Source organism: Pelobates fuscus, chromosome 2, assembly GCF_036172605.1.
Source record: "Pelobates fuscus isolate aPelFus1 chromosome 2, aPelFus1.pri, whole genome shotgun sequence".
NCBI classification, from domain to species: Eukaryota; Metazoa; Chordata; class Amphibia; order Anura; family Pelobatidae; genus Pelobates; species Pelobates fuscus.
The window spans coordinates 435553429-435577165 of NC_086318.1; the positions used below are offsets into that span (position 1 = coordinate 435553429).

Sequence of the window (23737 nt, forward strand, 5' to 3'; positions counted from 1 at the left end):
TTACTGAAGGTGTGAAAACCTCTTCAGTCACTTACCTGAGGCAGCAACGATGTCCCTCGTTGCTGTCTCCTCCTCCGCGCAGCTCCTCCTACTGTCTCCGTCGGCCGGTGGGCGAGACTGATCCCGCCCACCGGCCGTGGAGACCTAATGCGCAACAATGCCGCGCATGCGCATTAGCGCTCGCCATAGGAAAGCATTGAAAAATTATTTCAATGCTTTCCTATGGGGAAATGAGCGACGCTGGAGGTCCTCACACAACGTGAGGACGTCCAGCGACGCTCTAGCAAAGGAAATCTTTGCTATAATCCAGGAAGTGACCTCTAGTGGCTGTCCAGTAGACAGCCACTAGAGGTGGAGTTAACCCTGCAAGGTAATTATTGCAGTTTATAGAAAACTGCAATAATTACACTTGCAGGGTAAGGAGTAGTGGGAGTTGGCACCCAGACCACAATGGGCAGAAGTGGTCTGGGTGCCTGGAGTGTCCCTTTAATAACATGTAACCATTTAAGTTAATTGACCAGTCATGTGTCTCATCCCACCATGTTATGTCTATTATGTCTCTAGTGCCTCCATTTTGTTATTTAGGCTCTCCACCCCCCTATGGTAAAGCCCAGCTCATTTCTGTCCTATCTCCATTTTGTACATGTCTATGTCCCTCCCCGCACCACTAGTTTAAAACTCATCATTAAAGGGTTAAAATAAGCACCATGATCACTTCAGTGATAGGAAGTGGTCATGGTGCCTGGAGTCCGAATGCACCACATTTTTCTATGAAGCTCTGCACATACAAAGTTTAACCTCTTCACAGCAGGAGGTGTAACTCCACCTCTTGCAGCACCATTGGGGGATTTTGTCAGCCCGGAACAAGAGTCAATGTTATTTACCCAGGTAAAATGGCACCAGGGTTCTCCTACCATCTTAATCGCTAGAGAGGGTTATGACAGTACCATCATGGCTGTATCATTGTGGATGTGTTAGTCACATTATTGCTCTGTGTGCACTAACGTAATGAAACTTCTTGTTTTGCATTTTAAAAAGAAAAATCTGTATCACAAAACATACAAACAACAAAAACAAGTCACACATTCACATGGTATTTTTAATCTTATTTTAGAAACAAGACTACAAACAGAGGTATTTCTAGCATCAGAATTATACAAGATAGAAATAAAATAATGAAAACAAACACTCAACACAACAAAAATATTCACACCAAAAACAAGCTTAATGTCGTAAAGGGATCTATATGGCATATAAACTACAAGCCTATTATAAAAGCTCTGCTTTACAAAGCTTGTGGTTTCAATAAAACAATTTAATCCGAAACGTGTGAAATAATTCAATGTGAATGACGTGAGTAAGGTTCTTTGGAGGCATCCGGGAGACAGTAAGGTTCTTTGGAGGCATCCGGGAGACATGTTAACGAAGAGATGATATGCACACCTGGTGCTCAAAATGCAGCTGTGATCCTAGGTTGACGATGACTATTTTAGCTTTCTCAAAAGCCATTATGTTGTGATCTTAGCAGCTCACATGCATACGTTCTCCACTGAGCTTTGGACCAGCCAGGCTTCAAATCCGGAAATCAGATATCTGTACATGTTATAAGGGGGTTCAAACTTATTTTCTGTACTTGATACAAATCCTATGGTGAAGGGGAAACCAGCCAGAGAATCGGCCAATCCAATTCATGGTTTGAGAAGTATCGACTTTAGTAAATGTATTCCTGCTGTGTGGCTCTATTTTTACTCTATTTCAGGAAGCAATCAGACAGTTATCATGCAGGGCCATACTATTTGTAGATGTGGATATAAAGGCAAAGATATGGGAGAAGACAATTAGGGACACAAAGTATCTTATTGTCCCTAAAACAATCATTCTGTTGTGATCTTCATTGGCTTTGTTAAGCGATCTCGTGCGCTAATCTTGCAAGTGTGGGAGAATGACCCAGAGGCCATTCTAGTTTGGTTAGAAGGGTAGGAGAATTATTCTACATATACTTTGTAGCAATGTGCTGTTTGCACATGGCTTTCAGATTGTAAGTGTCAATTCTGGTTAAATTAAATAGGGCATTTAGTATACCAGCACTTTCCTGGAGCTCAGAGTACAGAGTAATAAGGAGCTTCCTGATATAAATGTGGTTTGTGCAAACCGCTCCCTAGAGGAACACTACTTTTGGGGAGCAAACACTTAGCAAACCCGTAGAATCGCTCCTCTAACCCCCAAACAGACATGGGTAGCACAGCATAACATGACCATTTTCAGTTGCCTTATTGGGTGGCCACCATCAGCTTGTCTTTAAGGACGGATCTCAGTTTCAGTAACCATATTTTTCATTCAGATGCGTTCGTCCATCACCTGTTTGGTCTAAGAGCAAAGACACGAGATTCCAGTAAATAGGCAATTATGTCAATTTCAAAAAATTGAGAACAAACCGTGACTTTTCATGGCATGTCAACTCTAAATTAATTTTTCATTTTAGCCCAAAATAGAACTGGAAGCAAAGAGGATTTACAGAATGTTCCCAATTCAACTTTTTATGGCTTTCTATTCACTGTGCATTAAAGGGACATGTAACACACTCAAAGGAATATGATAGCATTAGGGACACAAATGTGTATTCCCAACACTATAGTGCCCGCGTCTAAAGTAATATTAGTCCGTCAGCCAGTTTTACTCACCTTGTTCTTCTCCCCCGGCAATGTCACAGAGGACGCAGTTGTCCAATCCAAGGCTTCTCAAAGATTTTTACTCCGTAAGTGCAGTGGAAACACTTCAAGTGACTGTCATGCTGACAGCAAATAGATGCAATGTAATGTTTCTCAAAAATATTGCAGGGTTAAGAGGACAGGGAGAATGCACCCAGACCACTTTATTGGAGTTTTTGTGTGTCTGAAACCCAGACACATTTATGAAGGGTTAATAAAAGTGACAATTTTAATAGAAATCTACACTTTTATTTTTGGTAGAAGAATCACCTCCCTGGCTGTCAATGAGACAAAGGTTTTCTTACCTTTCCCTTAGCTCTACAGAACTAATGGAAGTAGCGGGGGCCTGCCTCCCCTCCCCCCTAATGGAAGTAGCGGGGGCCTGACTCCTCCTCCCCCCTAATGGAAGTAGCGGGGGCCTGACTCCTCCTCCCCCCTAATGGAAGTAGCGGGGGCCTGACTCCTCCTCCCCCCTAATGGAAGTAGCGGGGGCCTGCCTCCCCTCCCCCCTAATGGAAGTAGCGGGGGCCTGACTCCTCCTCCCCCCTAATGGAAGTAGCGGGGGCCTGACTCCTCCTCCCCCCTAATGGAAGTAGCGGGGGCCTGACTCCTCCTCCCCCCTAATGGAAGTAGCGGGGGCCTGCCTCCCCCTCCCCCCTAATGGAAGTAGCGGGGGCCTGACTCCTCCCCCCCCCTTCTTTTATTTTATTTTTTTAACAAGCTGCTCATTGAGAAGCATTGGAAAGCAGCGAACGTGTCTGTGAAAGTCTGTGCTGATAAAAAAAAAAAAGGTAGGCCTGGCAAAGTTTGCAGACAAGAGGATTGCAGCTTTTTGCATGCTATTTTAGTTACACTCCCAATAGATGTATATATGTGGGGAGGAGATATCTACTAAATTGTAAAACAAACAAAAAAACACAACAAAGAAAACCAAAAATAAATGAACACATTTTCAATGGAGTGTACTTGGAATTCTAAAATTTAACATTTTTCATTTTAACAAATAACCGTGAAGGAGTTCCAAAAGATTCATTTTTATACTGGGGCCCAAAACCAGACAGATCGAGCATTGGCAAGTAAGCTTAAACCAAAAAGAAAAGGCACCAGCAGTTATACAGTACAAACTGGATTCTTTGTCAGTCTATATTACCATCTATGTATGCTTCAAAAGCACTGGCATTTCATGCATGTAGCAACACACAGAAAAAACTACTCGAATACACTGTTCAGTATCAGAGAAGATAAAAAATACACAACTGTGTGATAATGTTTAAGCAAATATGTAGCAAGCTTACAATGCCGAGAGCTGCTCAGAGGATGTGTAGATTGCTGTTTACATCTAATCATTCGTTTTGATAATAAGATAGAAGGACATCTGTCCTTATTTAAATAGCAGACATTCACAATGCATAATTATACACGTTTACAGAGTATGGATCATTGCCCTACTGAATCATGATATATGATCACGTTCTCACAAGGATTTCCAAACTCCATGCAATCTATGAAACGCACTAGATGATGATTGCCGTTTCTGCTTTTATGAATGTGAAATACATTTTGTAATTTTTAAAGAAGGACCCAAAGCTTCATGCTTGCACACTGTAGAAGCACTGGCCCATGCACTTTTGGTCCACTATCATTCTCTCTAGAAGCACTGGAATGGACTGGACAAAAGTCATTGCATTTGGAGTCTATACGGTGTGACATTACCTGCAGGTGGCGTCCACACAGAGTAATCTGGGTCATCCTCGGGGTAGTGTAATGAAGTCAAGGTTTGTGGAGGCTGTGAGATATAAAAAAAAAGAAAAATGAATATTTTGAGTTAAAACAGAAACTATGGTATAAAAAGCAGACACTATTTTTCAATGCATTACAAATTATAGATAGCACATTAAAAATAAAATTGTTCCATAGTCATCTATTATAAATAAATAAATATGGAAAGGCTGAGCCTGTAGTTGTGGGAGGGGATATTGCTATACACAGGTCGCCCCTTCCTCTGGGCTGAGACGGTCTGGTTCAGTACAGATCCATCTACTTCCAGTTCAAAGGTCATCAACACAAACTGCCGAAACGCCAGACAAGCTGGTCTTTGCCTAGTGCGGCCTCATTTTACCTCACTCTAGTAAGAGCCTCTACCTTAGAAGCTCATGGGGCACCGCTGTGTCTGGCCCAGCCGCGGCTGTTACTGTTCACACATTTTATTTTTTTTCCTCTACAAAACTGTAAGTTTGTTCATTCGGATATGGCGTGTTTCACTACTAATGCAAATTCAGCCTATTTCAATTGTACATAGCATTACTGCGACGCCTCAATTAGGGTAATGCTTTCACTTACTGTATTTGGCCATATCGACTTTTATCATATGCAATTCGGTTGTCACCCTTCTTTTTATGTTTCATTTGTCTGCCCTCTGGGTATTCATGCACTCATTAGGACTACATTGTTAAGTATTTATGTAGCTAGGTGTTGCAACAGTCTACATTTATGTCAGGCCCAAATTTGGGCCTATACATGTGGTAGAGGAAACAGAAATATAAACTTTTATATACATTCTCTGTACACAATGAAACTTAAAAATTCTTCATCCTGTTCAAATGGGAATATCTTCTAAATGTCTAAAAATCTTCTTACTAAACAAACTCACACTCATAAAATGTATCATAGGCATTTCAGTTGCCGCCCTATTTTTAATGTTTTATGTGTCCGCCCTCTGAGTTTTCAGGCACTTATTGGACCTACATTATTTATTAATCATGTGGCTAGGTGTTGCAACTGACTGCCTAAATTTATGTCAGGCCCAAATTTGGGCCTATACATGTGGCTATAAAAAAAAAAAAAAAGGATTTGTTTCACTGTAACAGCCTGTTTGATATGTGTTCGGTTATTGGAATTTGTTTATTGCTTACAAAGTCATCCATGCATATTTAAGCCTCAGGTAATTCTGGCTCGCTAATGTTGTCCTGATTTCTCACATGTTTGCCTGAAGTTACTTTCATATTTTTCTGCAAATAACGAGTTTGCTATTTTAGGTTATTCCAGGGTCATTTTGTATTGCCTACTGCTAAGTGGAAATCCCTGTTTAGTGGATGTGCCCTGAATCACAACATGCATGCATTTATTTATGTAATTTTACATAGGGGTATGATTTAAAACCGCTTGCAAAATCTGCAGTTCTCTTGTCTGCTGCTTCTGCCTGCCCTCCCCTTCTAACCCTGCCCGGTCTTTCTGTGGCTGTCCAATCGCTGACTTCCTGGTCCAGTTCAATGAGAAGTCTCTGCAAGGTGGGTGCTCTGGGCAGTTGCTGCCTCTTGAGTTTGGCTTTGTTGGGCTGATCGGGGGGGTGGGTTAATTATGGAGGTGTCAATTTGTACTGAAGACTGCACTTCTACCCCCGGTATGGGTTTTTAATTCGATAACTGCATTTCATGATTTATTGTCTGCTATGGCCTCATTCGATCACTCAAGCACATCAATTTTCCACCTTCTATAAATTTGGTCCGCATTGGACCGCGCAGGTTTTCCTAATACAGTACAACCTCATCCACTTTTTAGACATGGTTAACATTGCGGCCCACTTAGGCCGCCCGTTTTATCGTTTGCACGAACACGTGTCAATCATATTTAGCCATATTAGGTCAGCTCAGGCAATGTGATTACTTTTACGGTCTTATTTGTAGGGTCTACAAATAATGCATTACGTAAACCTCCGTCATGTTCAGTTTAAGCACGAAGTTATAGCTGATGTTGAGATTACTGAGATATCCTACCATTGTTACAGCATTTGCTGTTGCTTTCAACCCTGTTCTCCCATGGTTGTGTATGCATAAGTGTTTATCCTCCTAAGCATTCTGCATGTATATCTTATATCTCCTGTCTCTTCCTATGTATTGTGTACAGCCTTCACGGCCGCTAGCCAGCTCAGCCACTGTGGCATCCTAGAGGCATGGGCCTTTGTTCCCGTTTTTGATTCTGTCTGCCGACACCCCGTTTTATTTTGCTCCGTGGGTATGTATTCTATGATGCTTTATAAGTGTTTATAAATGGTTTCTATTCTGTTTGCCATTTCATAAACTAGATGATTATTTGTAACTATCAGATTCTCTACTATCTCATCACCAACATGTATTGGTTACATACAACTTCTCCACAACAATTCTCTGATTCACATCCATCCTTCACCTGCATTAATCCCAACACAGCTGCACAACCATCCTGCCTCTCAGAAACCAAATTGGGACACCTTCTGGTATTAAACACAATTACCTACTCATGGCCCTCACTAGGCCTTTACAATGTGTGGTCATATGCCCCACAGTGGGCAACATGCCACGTCCTAACTCGGCACCTCATTTGGACATTTCATTTACATCTGTCTTACAGGATTTGCATACTACCCCATTATATTACATGTTATCGACAACATACCTATCCTTAAAGGGACACTATAGTCACCAGAACAACTACAGCTTATTGAATTTGTTCTGGTGAGTAGAATCATTACCTTCAGGCTTTTTGCTGTAAACACTGTCTTTTCAGAGAAAATGCAGTGTTTACATCACAGCCTAGTGATAACTTCACTGGCCACTCCTCAGATAGCTGTTAGAGCTCCTTCCTGGGTCATGGCTGTCTAAAATGCATCCAAACATTCAGTGTCTCCTCCCTCTGCATGCAGACACTGAACTTTCCTCATAGAGATTCATTGATTCAATTCATCTCTATGAGGAGATGCTGATTGGCCAGGGCTGTGTTTGAATTGTGCTGGCTCTGCCCTTAATCTGCCTCTTTGTTAGTCTCAGCCAATCTTATGGGGAAGCAATGTGATTGGATCATGCTACCACTTCTCATGATGTCAGCAGACTGCTTGTTTTTTTTTTAGGCAAACAGCATGCAGAGTTACAGCTTCAGGCTTGAATACAGTAAGATTTTGCTATATTTATGGAGGAATGAGGGGCCCACGGGGGGCTAGATTGTGGTTTTAACACTATATGGTCAGGAATACATGTTTGTGTTTCTGACCCTATAGTGGTCCTTTAAGACCTGCATTTGGCCAATCTCATGGGGTAATTGCAAGCCCTCATTATGTACATTATCTTTACCTCACATTAAGCCCTTCGGTTCACCAATATCAATTTAGGTGAGTTTATCATATATCTTCATAGATATCATATTGAAACTGCTCAAATATAGCAAGGTTGTGAGTAAATGTTGACCTGGTCTTGTTTCAGGTCCAATGCCTTCACACGCGGCCATACTGGGCCTTTATTTAATTCCCATCATATGGCCCTCTATGTCTAACCAGCATCTTGATATGCCACGCCTATGAGGTGGATGGATTATTTCGGTAAAGGAGAAGTGCTCACTAACACAGATCTAGACAGATTTGTGAACAATATTTGAGAGAATATCGATCTTTGAGCTCAGCTCATAAAAAATGGGGGCAAAAACAAAAGTGTTGCGTTTATAATTTTGTTCAGTGTGTGTGTGTGTGTGTGTATATATATATATTTATATGTTAAGCTAGATATACCAGAATGCAGCATTTTCTATATTTATATCATTAGTACCGGTGGTTTAATGTCACAAACTGAACCAAGTAAAGAAGTAGAGAGTCAGCATCACCACGTTCTAGGTGAAGCCAGGTTATACAGACAAAGTTGTCTAAATCACATTTTGAAACCTTGAGTGCCTTTTTTAAATCTCACAAGAGGTGCTGCCTTGATACCTTTTACAATCCTCTTCTGGATAATAAGCAACACTGTGAGGGCAACAGCCAGAAAGCTGTGACTACTAACACTGGTACCTAAGTGGCTGGCCGGCCACAGGAACGATTGCTACAGTCCCGAATCACCCCTCCCGGCTTCATTACAGATAAAATACTATGGGAGCAACTTTTTTTGACTTTGCACAACATAAATGTATCAGTTAAGCATCATGGATGGCTTGTGCAGCACTCAGATGGTAATGTATAAGTAGCAATGTTAATGTAAGTAATTAGAGGAAGCAAGATGGAAAGCAGAGGTGTAGCTCTAAAAAAGTTAAACAAATCCATCAGCATTAAGGGTAGAACCTAAACCATGGTAACCCGGACAGCAGCTGCCATGAAAACAGGTTTTACTTACTCTGCTTGGACCTTGCACCTTCTTCTGCTTTGCAACATTTGTTTTTTTCTCCTCTTTCAATTCTGGGATTTAACAAAACAAAAAACAAAAATCAATATCTTTAGAAATTTAGCTTTTAAGACACTGATGTAAGGCGACACAGTAGACATCTAACCACCGGCTTATGACTCCATTACCTGTTGATCTGCAGTCGCTAACGCCTGGAAGATCATCTTTAGGGTCTGAACTTCTGACATTCTTTAGTCCTTGAAAGATCAACTTTTTCTCTCCGTGTTCTGTTTCCGCAGCTGGAAAAAACAAATCATATTTATGTGTTCTCTAAAAACTGTTAACTGTCAGGTATTTGTACCTTTAGTCTATAAATTGTACTGGAAAAAACCATCACATAGATTAAAACATTCACAAAAGATCCCTTTATCCAGTAACACTGACAGCACAAGAGGCACAGCTGTGGATGCACATTAGCGCCTCACTGGGAGATGGGGAGTCGGTGGGTGCAGCCACACAAATGAGATCATTTATCAAAGTGTTTTGAAAAGTGATGATTACGTTCTATTTTGATTGTATTTCTTAAAGAGTTCCAAAAGTGATCTAAGAAGCGAATGCCACAGTAAATTCGACCAGTTTTCACAGAAATATTTCATTTCAGAAGACTGCTAAATTTGAGCAGCCAGGGAGAAGGAAGTCAGGCGTGAGCTAGCACTGTGCGCCTGCCCCTTCCGTTAGCTCCACTGAGCAGCCAGGTAGAAGGAAGGAAGACAGGCGTGAGCTAGCACTGTGCGCCTGCCCGTTCCGTTAGCTCCACTGAGCAGCCAGGGAGAAGGAAGAAAGGCAGGTGTGAGCTAGCACTGTGCGCCTGCCCGTTCCGTTAGCTCCATTGAGCAGCCAGGGAGAAGGAAGTCAGGCGTGAGCTAGCACTGTGTGCCTGCCCGTTCCGTTAGCTCCACTGAGCAGCCAGGGAGAAGGAAGGAAGGCAGGTGTGAGCTAGCACTGTGCGCCTGCCCGTTCCGTTAGCTCCATTGAGCAGCCAGGAAGAAGGAAGGAAGGCAGGTGTGAGCTAGCACTGTGTGCCTGCCCGTTCCGTTAGCTCCACTGAGCAGCCAGGTAGAAGGAAGGAAGGCAGGTGTGAGCTAGCACTGTGCGCCTGCCCGTTCCGTTAGCTCCACTGAGCAGCCAGGTAGAAGGAAGGAAGGCAGGTGTGAGCTAGCACTGTGTGCCTGCCCGTTCCGTTAGCTCCACTGAGCAGCCAGGGAGAAGGAAGGAAGGCAGGTGTGAGCTAGCACTGTGTGCCTGCCCGTTCCGTTAGCTCCATTGAGCAGCCAGGTAGAAGGAAGGAAGGCAGGTGTGAGCTAGCACTGTGCGCCTGCCCCTTCCGTTAGCTCCATTGAGCAGCCAGGTAGAAGGAAGGAAGGCAGGTGTGAGCTAGCACTGTGCGCCTGCCCGTTCCGTTAGCTCCACTGAGCAGCCAGGTAGAAGGAAGGAAGGCAGGTGTGAGCTAGCACTGTGCGCCTGCCCCTTCCGTTAGCTCCATTGAGCAGCCAGGTAGAAGGAAGGAAGGCAGGTGTGAGCTAGCACTGTGTGCCTGCCCGTTCCGTTAGCTCCACTGAGCAGCCAGGTAGAAGGAAGGAAGGCAGGTGTGAGCTAGCACTGTGCGCCTGCCCGTTCCGTTAGCTCCACTGAGCAGCCAGGTAGAAGGAAGGAAGGCAGGTGTGAGCTAGCACTGTGTGCCTGCCCGTTCCGTTAGCTCCACTGAGCAGCCAGGGAGAAGGAAGGAAAGCAGGTGTGAGCTAGCACTGTGTGCCTGCCCGTTCCGTTAGCTCCATTGAGCAGCCAGGTAGAAGGAAGGAAGGCAGGTGTGAGCTAGCACTGTGTGCCTGCCCGTTCCGTTAGCTCCATTGAGCAGCCAGGTAGAAGGAAGAAAGGCAGGTGTGAGCTAGCACTGTGCGCCTGCCCGTTCCGTTAGCTCCACTGAGCAGCCAGGTAGAAGGAAGAAAGGCAGGTGTGAGCTAGCACTGTGCGCCTGCCCGTTCCGTTAGCTCCACTGAGCAGCCAGGTAGAAGGAAGGAAAGCAGGTGTGAGCTAGCACTGTGCGCCTGCCCGTTCCGTTAGCTCCATTGAGCAGCCAGGTAGAAGGAAGGAAGGCAGGTGTGAGCTGGCAGGTGTGAGCTAGCACTGTGCGCCTGCCCGTTCCGTTAGCTCCATTGAGCAGCCAGGTAGAAGGAAGGAAGGCAGGTGTGAGCTAGCACTGTGCGCCTGCCCGTTCCGTTAGCTCCACTGAGCAGCCCGGGAGTTCCAGCCCACAATTGTAAAAGTGCCGATTTCTATTGATATTGGCACTTTAATACTGTCACAAATATAACCGGCTCCAGACATATAAAGCACATCAGCAAACTGAAATGCTTTGTGTGTGTGGAGTGTCCCTTTAAAGTAACACAGATTTAGTCTAAAAAAGGCAATAAATAACTTGGCTTTTATAGCCTAAGCTTACAATTTTGATTGCAATTAACTCCAATTTGTTGTTTAATGGATAAACAATCATATCAGGTTTAGTAAGAAATGCACCCTCTGACAGTTTGTGTCTAACAAAAGATTAAAAGTCCAAACAGTGGATAATCTGCATGCATCTATGGAGATACCTGCATTTACATTGATACACAGCAGTCAGTGGGCACGTTTCTCATTGTCAGATGAAATCACAAGATGGAAAATAATTTGGGTCTATCTGATCAATTACTCAGACATGACATGATGCTGCAGATAAGCTTACACTTTAATGGCCATTGCAGTGGTACCAAAAAAAAAGTTTATTTTTTTTCATTGTGCACAGATGATTTTTCTTTTTTGGTTTTGATTCATCTATTTGGGCTGATGAATACTATAACCATTGCTGCCACCCAAGATTAATGGGAGTTTGAGCACAGAGCTAACCAAACACTTTTAAGAAGCATTAAAAAGAGGTTTACTACCTATAAAATGATTCTTAACAAGTTATGTGTTTAGAATAAGACACATCAGCTAATACACAATTTTTTTTACCTACTTTTCACAAAATTGGATAAAAGCCGTTGAACAATAACAATTCACAGTTTAGGGTTGAATTATGTCAACTTAAAGGCACAGCACACAGAAATGTGCTGAAATCAGGCCATTGTGTATAAACACAGTCAGATAAGTCGAATGAGGTAACATCACTGTTTAAAATTACATTCAGAGGAAATCAAATAGGATCCAAAAAGTGGTTTTGTTACCATGTGGGGGCTGGAGAGGACTAGGTGTGTCTGGAGAGCTTCTCATTTCACTGTCTTCATGAGCAGTCTGTTCTCTGCCAGAATCCAGAAGAGTTTGGCTTTCTTTTGTGTGTTTCTGCAGGTCGTCATCTTCCTCCTCCTCTTCTTCCACCACTGGCTGGTTACTGTCATCCTTTGTAGCAAAGAACCTAGCTGGAAGGTCTGCACGTTTCGGAGGCAGTGTCTGTGGAATACACGGTTGTATTAATTTTCTTTCTAAAATAACATTGCAAACCATTTTCAAAAGTGAACAAAACCTACAAACCCAGACACACTAACAATAAGAACACTTACCCCAACAGTTCCAGTTTTCAGTTTAAATTTTCTGCCCCCTTTCATTGCACCAAACATTGGCAATGTTATCTTCTTTGCTGTTGACTCTTGTGTTGGTGTACTGCAAGCGAAAGAAAAAAAAATTAAATACAACTCTTGTAGCATTCGGATGTGCTCCAGATACATACTCAAGCATGTACACACAGAGATAGACCCTCTAACTCTTCCCCCATAAGGCAAGCCGGAGGGTGCCACACAGTAATCTTACATGAGATCTGGCAGTCTGGTGGGCTGTGCAATCTTTATTAGTCCCTTCAGTCGTTCTTGCTCCTTCTTCAGCTCAAATGATTGCAGGTGAAGCTTCTTGCGGGTCACGGCATCCAAGGCGACCCCTGATTTGATGTCAGTCATAAACGCATCAAGGGAATCACCCTGTCCACTCGAGTGTGCTTCATCTGGGTGGTTTGGGAGGGAGCAAAAAGGACAGTGAATCCATAGAGAAAACATAAACCACCAAAGCTGCAGCTAAGGACATTATAAATCTCTGTGCTGCACCAATCAAACGCTCTGGAGCAGCATTTGATTGACAGCAAACTCTGACAGGTGTGTTAACCCTGCAATCATAACACTGCAATGTTTTACATTGCTGGGATAAAGCTACTGCCTCCAGACCACTTCATTAAGATGTAATGTCTGGGTGCCTTTAGTGGTTCTTTAAAATACATACATACACAAGTAACACTATAGAAAGAGATTGCTTAGTTAAGATGCCTTGATAACTGGTCCTTGGACAGGAATCGGAAATTTAAGACCAAAATAGCTAAGCTGAAAAAATGTTCCAGTTTCCCAATTTAAAGGGACATGCCTCATTTTGAGACAAATGTATCATTCAAAAGCTCTAAAAGGAACAGGATTAGTGACACCTCTCATGCCTTTATTCCAGCACTGCAATGGTCTACTTGCGGCTGGCTCCGCCCCCGTTCCAACTCTCTAGCTGAGATAATTAGATTTGATGATCTCAGCCAATCCAATGCTTTCGGACTCTATTGTGCATGGCGCAGCAAAACACAGCCCTGCACAAATCAGCATCTCATCATAGAGATGCATTGAATCAATGTATATGCTTTCCACACCCACTCCCGAAGGGACAATGATCTAACCAATCAGTGTCCGATCCCCAGGAATGCTGGAAAAGTGCACTGGGCATGCCTGACAGGTTTACACAAGTGCAGTTGGAAGATCTCTTCACCTTGCAACATCCTGATAGGGCGAGAAGAGAGGGGGTGTGATGAGTGTTACAATGAAGAGCAGGCTCCGTGTTGGGTTTGTGCTGCACAATGATGCCCTGTTTCTGAGCTGGATAGGTTAGAGGTAGGTTGATGAAACTCCCCTAGCTGAGAGGCGTGGTCAGTAACGCAATCTGACCACATTTATAACCGTTTATTACATTTTTTTTTAAAGTTTCTCTTGCTTTATTTTGGTTTTTATATTTGTTTAAAGATGTTTGCTTGTTGGTTTAAAAAGGAAAAAAAAATGAATGCAGTGTCTGCTTTAGTGAGTAACACCCTCTGAGAAAGCAGTGATCAGGACCACTGAGTGCCATGAGCTGAATTACCTGTTCGCGATGTTTTCAGTTTTGAAGCTATTTCCGCTACCTCCTTCTCTACGATAGCTAATTTAGCAACCTGGATTAAAACAAAAAACAGCAAGAGTATAAAAAAATAAATAAAAATACATTTAATTAAAAAATGTGTTTAAGAAAACATTTTTCTTACATTACAGCCTAGGGACACCTCCAATGGCCACTCCTCAGATGGCTACTAGAGGTGCTTCCTGGGTCAGTGCTGCACACATTCAGTGTCTCCACCCTCTGCATGGAGACACTTAACTTTCCTCATAGATATGCATGATTCAATGATGCTGATCGCCCAGGGCGGCCTTTGGCTGCACTCCCGGCCCACCTCCTTGGCTGAGATCATCAGAATTGACAATCTCAGCCAATCCAAAGCATTGTGATTGCCTGAGATTATCACTTCTGCTGATGTCGACCAAGGAGGCAGATGAGGGGCTGAGCCAGCAGCAGCAGACTGGAATAAAGATATGATTTTACAATATTTAGGGGGAGGGAGGGGGGAAGATAGTGTTTTTAACACTACAGAGTCAGGAATACAGATTTGTGTTCCTGACCCTATAGTGTTCCTTTAAGCTATTACTAAAAAAAACAACAACAATTCCTTGCAAGATTCAGAAATAGTCTCTGATGGCCTCCACGTTCCCTTACCAAGGAGTCATAGGTTTCTGCCTTTTCCTCAATCTTTCCAGCCTTTTTCATGCGATGGAGTCTTTTCTTTTCTACCAACCCAGTACGGTCTAGAAAAGTGTCATCATCGCTGTCATAGAAATCCTCAGCCTCCCACTGTTTCGATTTCCTTTTCCGTGAAACTAAAGAAAAGCAGATATTCCAACTCAACAGAGAACTGCAAAATGACCAATTCAACACCTTACACCACCTCACCCCAGTATCAACAAATTCCCTCTGCTCTTGTCTTGCCTCACCTCCAATACTGCATGTGTAAACTTGTTCTTTTTAATCTAGGAAGCGGTTTGTTTAGCTTACTGCATGCCTAATAAATATTTAACACACCAAACAAACAAATATATATATACAATTTTAAGGTGAAGATGCTTCCCAAAAGTCACCAACTTGTTGTGTATAACTTTTTATTTGCTGATAATAGGAGCTGTAAATAGTACACAGCTTATACTAACCAGTTATAGATTAGAGTTAAAGAGTTATGCCAGATAGGTATTGAGAGCGTTGAAGTGTTCCTTCAATAAACTCACTTTGTTAAGAACCAGGTTCTATAGACTAGAAATTATGTTTCTGATCTCCCAATCAACCAGTTTTATACCAACGTATGGGTTTTAATTTACATGTTACCAAAGTACAATAATAGGGGACAGGAGAGTTAGTTAGCATAGGTAACCTGATCTTTAAAGGAGGGACAGACACGCTGATGGCAGAAAGGCTTGCAGATACAAAAGCTGCCAACCAGGAGAAGTGTTAGAGACCAGTACAGTGTACATGTTCGAAGGGGAATGTAACGGACACCACAAATGGCTTTAATTGATTGTCAAAACCCCATGTGACTATGTGACTGGGTTAAAAAGCTCAGTGAGGTGTTATCTTATCTTGCCAGTCAGATGAATGACTGCAAGTATAGCGACTCTTCCGTTTGTTAAATATATTAGGACTATACATAATTGTGAGAATGCAGATTTATGTGCAGTGTACACAAAGGCTCTCCCTGATCTGCCTTGCTGCTGGATTTACACTATATAGACTCATATTTCTGGCACAGTAGTGTTTCTACTAACCTGCTTCCTGCCGGAACAAGCCTCTCATATCCAACATTCGACAAGCTTCCAATGCACACACTTTGGAGGCATCTTTTTTCTTCCCTGTGTGCAAAACCTCAGCCACCAGTTGCTTTCCAGAGGAATCATCCGCAGGCAGCCTGTGCGTTTCACAATCAAGGTAGAATGAGTTCATGGTATCTTATTAACAATGCACATGGTAAACACGTCACAGGGTGAAACCAGCTGGGAATGTTAGGTCTTGACAAAAATAAACCCAAAATATTAAACTGGAGGTGTAAGTCAAACACCATTAGTATTTGAAGCTGACCATCAGGAATTGGACAGTGCACAACGAGAATGAAAAAAATATTCCAGCTTTTCATGCAACTCACTCACTGGTTCAATAAATGTAATAGTGCAGGGACAAGTCTGTGTATTATATGATCAATACATTTGATAGCGACTTGGTCAGCACTGTGATTTAAATTAACAATATAAAGTTAAACATACTGAATAGATTTTTATTTTCTTGCTCCAATTAAATATACATTGTGTATGAAGGAAAATAGCTGTAATGCACAACAACAAAACAAACATCATACATATGCAGAATAGCTAGAAGAGCATGAACCGGAAACAGCAAATAAAAGACATTATAAAACAAAGCAGAGGAACACTGGAGTACGGGTTACACGCAGAAATGAAACAATGGGCAATACTCAATCTGCAGCCAGTACCCACCCTTAGGGCAAGCAACAGTGCTGGACTGTCGCCAGAGGTGCTGGACCTCCAGCATCACAGAGGCAAGAGAAGACATTATGGCTGTGTGGCTATGGATCAACTTTAAGAAGAAAATGCCATTCTGCAAAGCTGGTATAAAGAGGAATGATACACTGTGGACCACTGCTAAGTATCGTTCCGCTCTAGCCCCAATCCAGAGACAACCAGAGCTGGTAGGCAAGTCGAAGCCATAACTTTCTTTTATAGATTAACTGTATCCGAAGCTCTATTGAGTTAGAGGACTTGTAGCCGCCAACCCTGCATAGTATTAGCTTGCTTAGAGACGCTGTCTCTCTCTTTTGCTCCGGCAACCAGAATGCTACACTGGTTGTGTTCTCCTATGCGGAATCTGGCATAGAAACAACTCAAAAATATGGTCAAGTTTTCTTAGAGTATCGTTTGGATATGATGAGAAGGCCACAGATAGTGCCATCTTGTCCATCACAGGTCTCGTTGGTCGCATATTGGAATATATGCCATTAGGTTAAAAGGTGGGTGGAGGACAAAGGCTTTAAATTCAATAAACTAGTCTACAATCTCTACCGAGCCAACTCAACAAGGATGCTGCCAAGAGTGCAGTGTTGCTAGATGGTAGGAAGGGGTTGCTTGAGTAGTGTCTTTGTAGTCACAAGGGTGTCTCCAATCAAGGGGTGACGGAGATCAGTCGTAGTGGTTGGTTATATCAGGTTTATGAACAAAAAGTCTGGATGTTATAGGACAGCCGCAGCCCTGTGTTTCCTTTCTGTATTTAGTCTAAGTGTGGTTTTTCAGTCACTTTAGATTATGTCTCCTTTTTGCACTGGGGAGCTATGGTGCATGCCAGTAAACTTGTGTTTACAGCCAAATACAAATAAATGGTTACCAGCAAGCCTGCAGGGACCGGGTCTATGCATCAAAACCACTTCACTAAGATGAATTATTTTGGTGCTTAGAGATTCCCTATAAATCCCAGCTATCACAATTTATATATAAAAAGGACACTCTTAGCACCAACAGGTCTGATGAGTTTTATAGCTTTGGTCTAAAATGATTATCTGTATTTTTTGCATTCCTACATTTCTATAGTTTTTGCATATAAACACATTTTGCAGCATCCTGCATGCTAATGCCATCTCCCCCCTCTTCCTTCTTGCTGGTTGCTGTATGTATGTGTGATACATCTGTAACTAATCTATACAATAAGGCCCATTAAACAAGCTGCATGGATAGGAAGTATATTACATTCTCCCCCAGGGGCAATTCAAAAACATTAGGAGCAATGTTACATTACAGTTAGCTATGTTAGCTTTTTTTAAAAACAATAACTAGCCTTGCTCCAGCAAGGATATCATTTTTGTCCCTATGTCCTAACCTGCTACTCTAATGGCACAGTTGAACATGCAGTAAGAGACTTAGAGGATAAGTTCAGCACCTAGCAAAGAAAGTTACTGGAGCATCCTAACTGGCTCATCATTTCCAAATATGTACAGTGCTTGAAAGGATACTATAAGTACCATAACTGCGTCATGTCTATGTCTGTCTCTGGAGTTCCCTGGCATGGCCCTTCCATTTAGTGTAAAAATAGTTTTAATAGTAGCTCATCCCCTCTGTGCGGTTTGGGTTAATGAGGAAGCGGTAGCCTGAACAACAATGAATGTCTGTGATTGGCTGATAGTGTCAGCCGACCGCTTTCAGCCTATCACAGTCATGCATTTAGGTATGAATGCGTATGGCTAGAAGGAAGTATGTAATCTCTGCCTTGGCCACACCTCCAGTGGAGGCGGAGCTATGGGAAACAAGGGGCCCTCATTCAGTATTGAAGTGGTCAAACATGGTTTAACACTGAATGAACAGTGCTAGGGGGCTTCACACACACACACTATAATCACAGTATCTACAGTGTTCCTTTAATTGAAGACGTATAAAGCATTAGAAAGGATTGCAAATATAGCAATTCAAATGGGAGCTCCTTATTTTGGATTGGTTGATTTTGCATTTTTAAAGGTATTATTTATATAAAGTTACTTTCAGGAGTACCTGTATGGGTGCTTTATAAAACTAAAATTAATTATTAAAACAAAAAGAGATTATTAAACCAGTTCAAATATTTTTGTCTATGCCATTCCCTTAAAATTCCGTCATTTTGTTTCTCAAAATATGGTGTGACAAAAATAAAAGGGAGCAACCTGTAGCCTCCCTTTCCTGTAACCACCACAATGAGTTGCTTTCCATTCTCTTGTTTGGTAGCCAGTGAGAGAAGGGCTGATTGACAGATTTCAAAGTTCTCTGTGTACAGCATCCATTCTGCCAAGAACATTTGTGACAGTTATCTTTCTACTTAAAAATATATAGCTGCTAGCTGAGCGACAACTCCCAGAAATGTGAAATAAAACTGAAAGAGTTTTCAAAAGAAAGTGTCTAAATAATCCCCAACAAACCGCAATGCAATACATACCTGACTCGGCAGAGCCAAATGGAAAGTCCTCGATCTTCATATTCATATTCCAACTCCTCCCCTGGATGATACAAAGACAGGAAGCCAATTATATAGGCATTCTCCATAGCAAGACATTAAGGCAGACACAAATACATGAGAAATATTATATATCACTGCCTTACAGTAATAGAAACTCCTTGGGAGGACAATGTCCATAACCCCCTCTACCTCACCCCACAAACACAAACCTTCTCTTTCAAAGAAACCCTTTAGTGCTTTCTTAGGATCCTTCATGTAAAGAGCTTCTCTTTCTTCCTGAAATTCCATCGCAATCGGATTTTCATCGTTTTCTTCTTCAATGGCATCATCACCTGTAACACAAGGAAGAATAGTTTATATCATGGCACCCACTGAGTTTCCAGAACGCTCCTGGACTTATTCCGTACGCTTTGCTTTCTGGGTTCAAAGCATAGATATCTAATTCAGTTGTTAACTTTCTTCAGTAGAAACAGCCGACCTACAGCTCCCAGAAAGCCGAGTCATTAGGCAATGTGCAGTAAAGGGAAACACTACACACATTGGAAAGAAATAGCAGAAATTTTAAATCTACATAAAAAGTTCAGAGACACTGAAAGGGTCTGAATGTATGATAATGCATTGCTATGATTTGTCTAGAACAGCAGATCTTATAATGCAATATACGCATTTGTCATCAGTTTGACCAGTACAACACAAATATAAAAAACATCATCCACACACTGCACAGTGCCATTTTTTTCTTCATCAGGTGTATTTCACACTTAATCCATTCAACACAACTCAAAAGAAGGCTCACAACTTGTGAACTATGTCCCAGGACAAACGAAATTTGTTTTTATTTATAAAATGTTTCCAAGTATGCCCTGGAGAGCACATACAAATATAATGTTACAAATTAAATAGAAGACAATCAGTCCATTCAGTTGTAAACAATCGGTGCAGCTGTTTTTAGAGGATAGGCAGATGGATTCATGGACTTTTATAGTGGAATAAAAACCTCAATGTATTCTGTCCAGGAGTAAAAAACCCACAATCAATGTTTATGCTTACCCATTCCCCACGTGCAACCAGCATCTTGCCCAGAACTTGTCGACTCGTTGCTCTTCTCTGTTTCCTCGGTTACGTCTTCCTCATCGGAGTCATCTCCTAACATTTTCCTCTGAAGGCTCTCCTTTTGTCTACGTGCTTCCTTTATCTGAGTAACTGTAAGTTCAGACTCTTCCTCCTGGTCATCTTCTGGTCCCTAAATAAATGAGACTAGACTGAGAACGGAGCAACAGAACAGAATTCAGGCTATGTACATGTTACACTGACTGATAAATTTACCTCTATGTGCCATTCATGACAGTGTTGGTTCGGTTGACAATGTCGTTTTTAAATTAGTAACAATGTAAATCAGGGGTCGGCAGCCTTCGACACTCCAGATGATGTGGACTACATCTTACGTCATGCTTTGCTAACATTATGTCTGTGAGAGCATTAAGGGAGATGCAGTCCACAACATCTGGAATCTTGGCCAATGCATAATCTAAATCACACCTTTGCAAATATAGCCTGCTTGCAGGATCTGAAAATCATGGGTCAGCTCACACAATGTGGATCCATCAACCACCCATAGTATGTGTATTACAGTACCACCCCTCAATCTCAACCCTTGGAAGGTTAGGATGCATTATTAAAATGCATGATGTTTAAAGGACGGCACATATAGCTTTAAATCAAATGTGTTATTTTGCAACTGGCTCTATGAGTGTGTGTGTGAAGCCTGGAATTGGGTATGTACAGCAAGGGTTTTATTAACTCTTACAGTGCGGGGGGCGTGATGGAGCTATAGTGCTAGGAATACAACTTTGTATTCCTAGTACCATAGTATCCCTTTCATCAGGGACAGTCAGACACACAACCTAAAGTCTCAGGATACCAAACTTTTTCAGAAATAATACAACATCCCTTAGGAACTTGTATGGAGAATTTTTTAAATTATATAATTTGTATAATGTCTACCAGCTTATAAAGTAATCTTCATTATCTGATATATTTATTTTGTATAGGCAATGGCAGCGATCGCGTAAGTACATAGGATTACCTAGGACGTACTAGGTGCGTCCGAGGTCCTGGGGTGGGTTTAAGTTATATATATATATATATATATATATATTTAAATGTATTTAATTCATTTTACTGAGTGGCTCGACCCCTCAGCAGATAGGCAGAGCATCGGCGGCCCGGCAGTGAGGGGGGTTATTGCAGGATACCTCGACATTGAGGCATCACTGCAATACCCTTACAATGGCTGGAAGCGATCATGATCGCTTCCAGCGCACAACTGTGCCGCGGATGTATCAGGTACACGTGAGGTCGTTAACGACCAGTTTTTGGTGATTAACCCCTTAAGGACCAAACTTCTGGAATAAAAGGGAATCATGACGTGTCAGGCACGTCATGTGTCTTTAAGGGGTTAAAGCGCTTTCACATTTTTTGATTTAACAATCAAGAGTGCATAAACTCATTCATAAGATGGAAATTTTAGAAGACAAAACCAAACTAATAAAATGTTACTTCTGATTAATATGTGTTTAATGTAATATTGAAAAGTATTGCGGAAGATGATGGCACTATATAAATGATAACTGCTTCCAAGTTACTATTATTTTGGAAGGCAGAATGTGTTATTTGCTGGACATTAAATTATCAAGAATTACGCAATTTTTTTTTTTTTTTTGAGGAGATACAGCAAGCTAATGGGAAAAAACCCTACAAAAAAGATACAGCTAGTTTTCTAGTTAGGCAATTTTATCTTAAATTTGCATTCTGTTGTCAATTCTCCATGATTCCAAGTTAGTGAAAAAAATTCATTACAGCGATTTTACTAATGATAATGATAACATCTCATTAATGTATACCTTTGTAATAAAATGTATTTTTTTTTACCTGTAAAACGAACAGTCGTGTACTACCACCAAATTTAACCATATGCCCCACTCGAAAACGGCAATATGTCTTAGGCGGTATTCTCTGCTTGTTTAAATATGTCCCATGGGTGCTGTCCAAATCATAAATATAGAAGCCAGGTTCTTGATCTGGTTCGGTACCTGGAATCTGGCGATACTGCAGCACAGCATGGTAACGAGAAACAGAGGGATGCTCCAAAGAAATGTGGCACGAAGGTAGCCTGCCAAAAACTATCCAGTCAAGTTCATTCAGACTTTTAGTGGATACAATATTACCATTTTTTAACATCTCCAGGTTGTAAAGGGCCTGGGGCTGCCCGGACCAGGAAGGCTCCCGATAGGGAATGGCAGGCGAGGTTCGGTAGGCATCAGAGGGAAGCCTGTGGCTGACATCCGTGGACGCTTCCCTAGTGGTGCCTCTAATGCCAAGTGAGGGAGAAATGTGTGAGGTTGCTGGTTTGTCTCGTTGTTCCACTGTCTTTTCATTCCCACTTGAGCGGGCAGGAATGGTGGGCATCTTAAAGGAGTCTGTGATCCTGGCATCAGTGGGCCCCTCAGTGTTGTCCTTGGTGTCATTGGACCCATCCCCATCATTGGGCTCTGAACAGGATTCTGTGCCAGCGAGTTTCTGGCTGGTACTGGTCCTCCCAAAATAGGGCTCCTTACTGCTGCTGGTCCCACTAGTAATGGAGGTCTCATTCCCATTGGACTGGGAAGGATGGAGCCCCTCGGAGTTAGCAGCCCATTGGTTTTCGGCATCTGTTGTGGTAGAATGGGAGGTTTCATGGCTCCTACACCCTGGAGGTTTAAGTTCCTCACAGGTGCTGGTCCTCGAATCCCTGGGCCCCTCATGGCTCCTGGTCCCAAGAGTCCTGGGCCCCTCCCTGTTGCTGGTGTCTGTGCTATTTGACCCCTTAGTGGCCCTTGCATCCCTGGGCCCCTCAACGAACCTGGTCTCGGTATCCCTGGACCCTGCATCCCTGGGGCCCTCAGTAGACCTGACCCCTGCATCCCTGGGGCCCTCATTGGACCTGACCCCTGCATCCCTGGGGCCCTCGGTGGACCTGACCCCTGCATCCCTGGGGCCCTCGGTGGACCTGACCCCTGCATCCCTGGGGTCCTCATTGGACCTGACCCCTGCATCCCTGGGGTCCTCATTGGACCTGACCCCTGCATCCCTGGGGTCCTCATTGGACCTGACCCCTGCATCCCTGGGGTCCTCATTGGACCTGACCCCTGCATCCCTGGGGTCCTCAGTAGACCTGACCCCTGCATCCCTGGGGTCCTCAGTAGACCTGACCCCTGCATCCCTGGGGCCCTCATTGGACCTGACCCCTGCATCCCTGGGGCCCTCATTGGACCTGACCCCTGCATCCCTGGGGCCCTCAGTAGACCTGGCCCCTGCATCCCTGGGGCCCTCATTGGACCTGGCCCCTGCATCCCTGGGGCCCTCATTGGACCTGGCCCCTGCATCCCTGGGGCCCTCATTGGACCTGGCCCCTGCATCCCTGGGGCCCTCATTGCTCCAGGTCCCTGCAGTAGGGGCCCCCTTACCGCCCCCGGGCCCTGTATCAGGGGGCCCCTCAGGTTCCCCCCGATGCCCGGTCTCCATGGCAGCGTCCCCGGGATCATGGGGCCCCTGCCCGCCATTGGGCTCCAGCCGAGCGGCTTCCATGTGTCCAGCGCCACCTTCTCCGGGGGGTTGGGGGCTTTCGGGGCTCTCGGGGCGGTAGTGCTGGGGGAGAGGCTGGCAGTGGCTCCCGCGAGCCGCACACACAGAGCAGGAAGTGCGGGGACA

General features: G+C 43.2%; 1 protein-coding gene across 4 annotated transcripts; it reads right to left on the reverse strand.

Annotated features, from left to right (window-relative positions):
* Positions 1-1081: 1081 nt before the first annotated feature.
* On the reverse strand, positions 1082-23721 carry SLC4A1AP (solute carrier family 4 member 1 adaptor protein). Of its 4 annotated transcripts, none has more exons than XM_063444108.1 (15): positions 23235-23721; positions 21920-23168; positions 20039-20231; positions 19198-19320; positions 18968-19028; positions 15772-15911; positions 14675-14835; positions 14009-14078; positions 12662-12848; positions 12415-12514; positions 12082-12304; positions 9010-9120; positions 8834-8895; positions 4422-4494; positions 1082-2367 (listed from the first exon to the last, which is right to left on the reverse strand). In XM_063444108.1, exons 1-15 carry the CDS (start codon positions 23612-23614, stop codon positions 2318-2320), a joined length of 3183 nt encoding a protein of 1060 aa, XP_063300178.1. In that variant the 5' UTR covers positions 23615-23721; the 3' UTR covers positions 1082-2317. The 4 variants fall into 4 exon arrangements, with proteins under 4 accessions (XP_063300178.1, XP_063300177.1, XP_063300179.1 ...); XM_063444107.1 differs by having other exon boundaries at positions 21920-22919; positions 22971-23720; XM_063444109.1 differs by having other exon boundaries at positions 21920-22919; positions 23301-23717.
* Between the last annotated feature and the right edge of the window lie 16 nt (positions 23722-23737).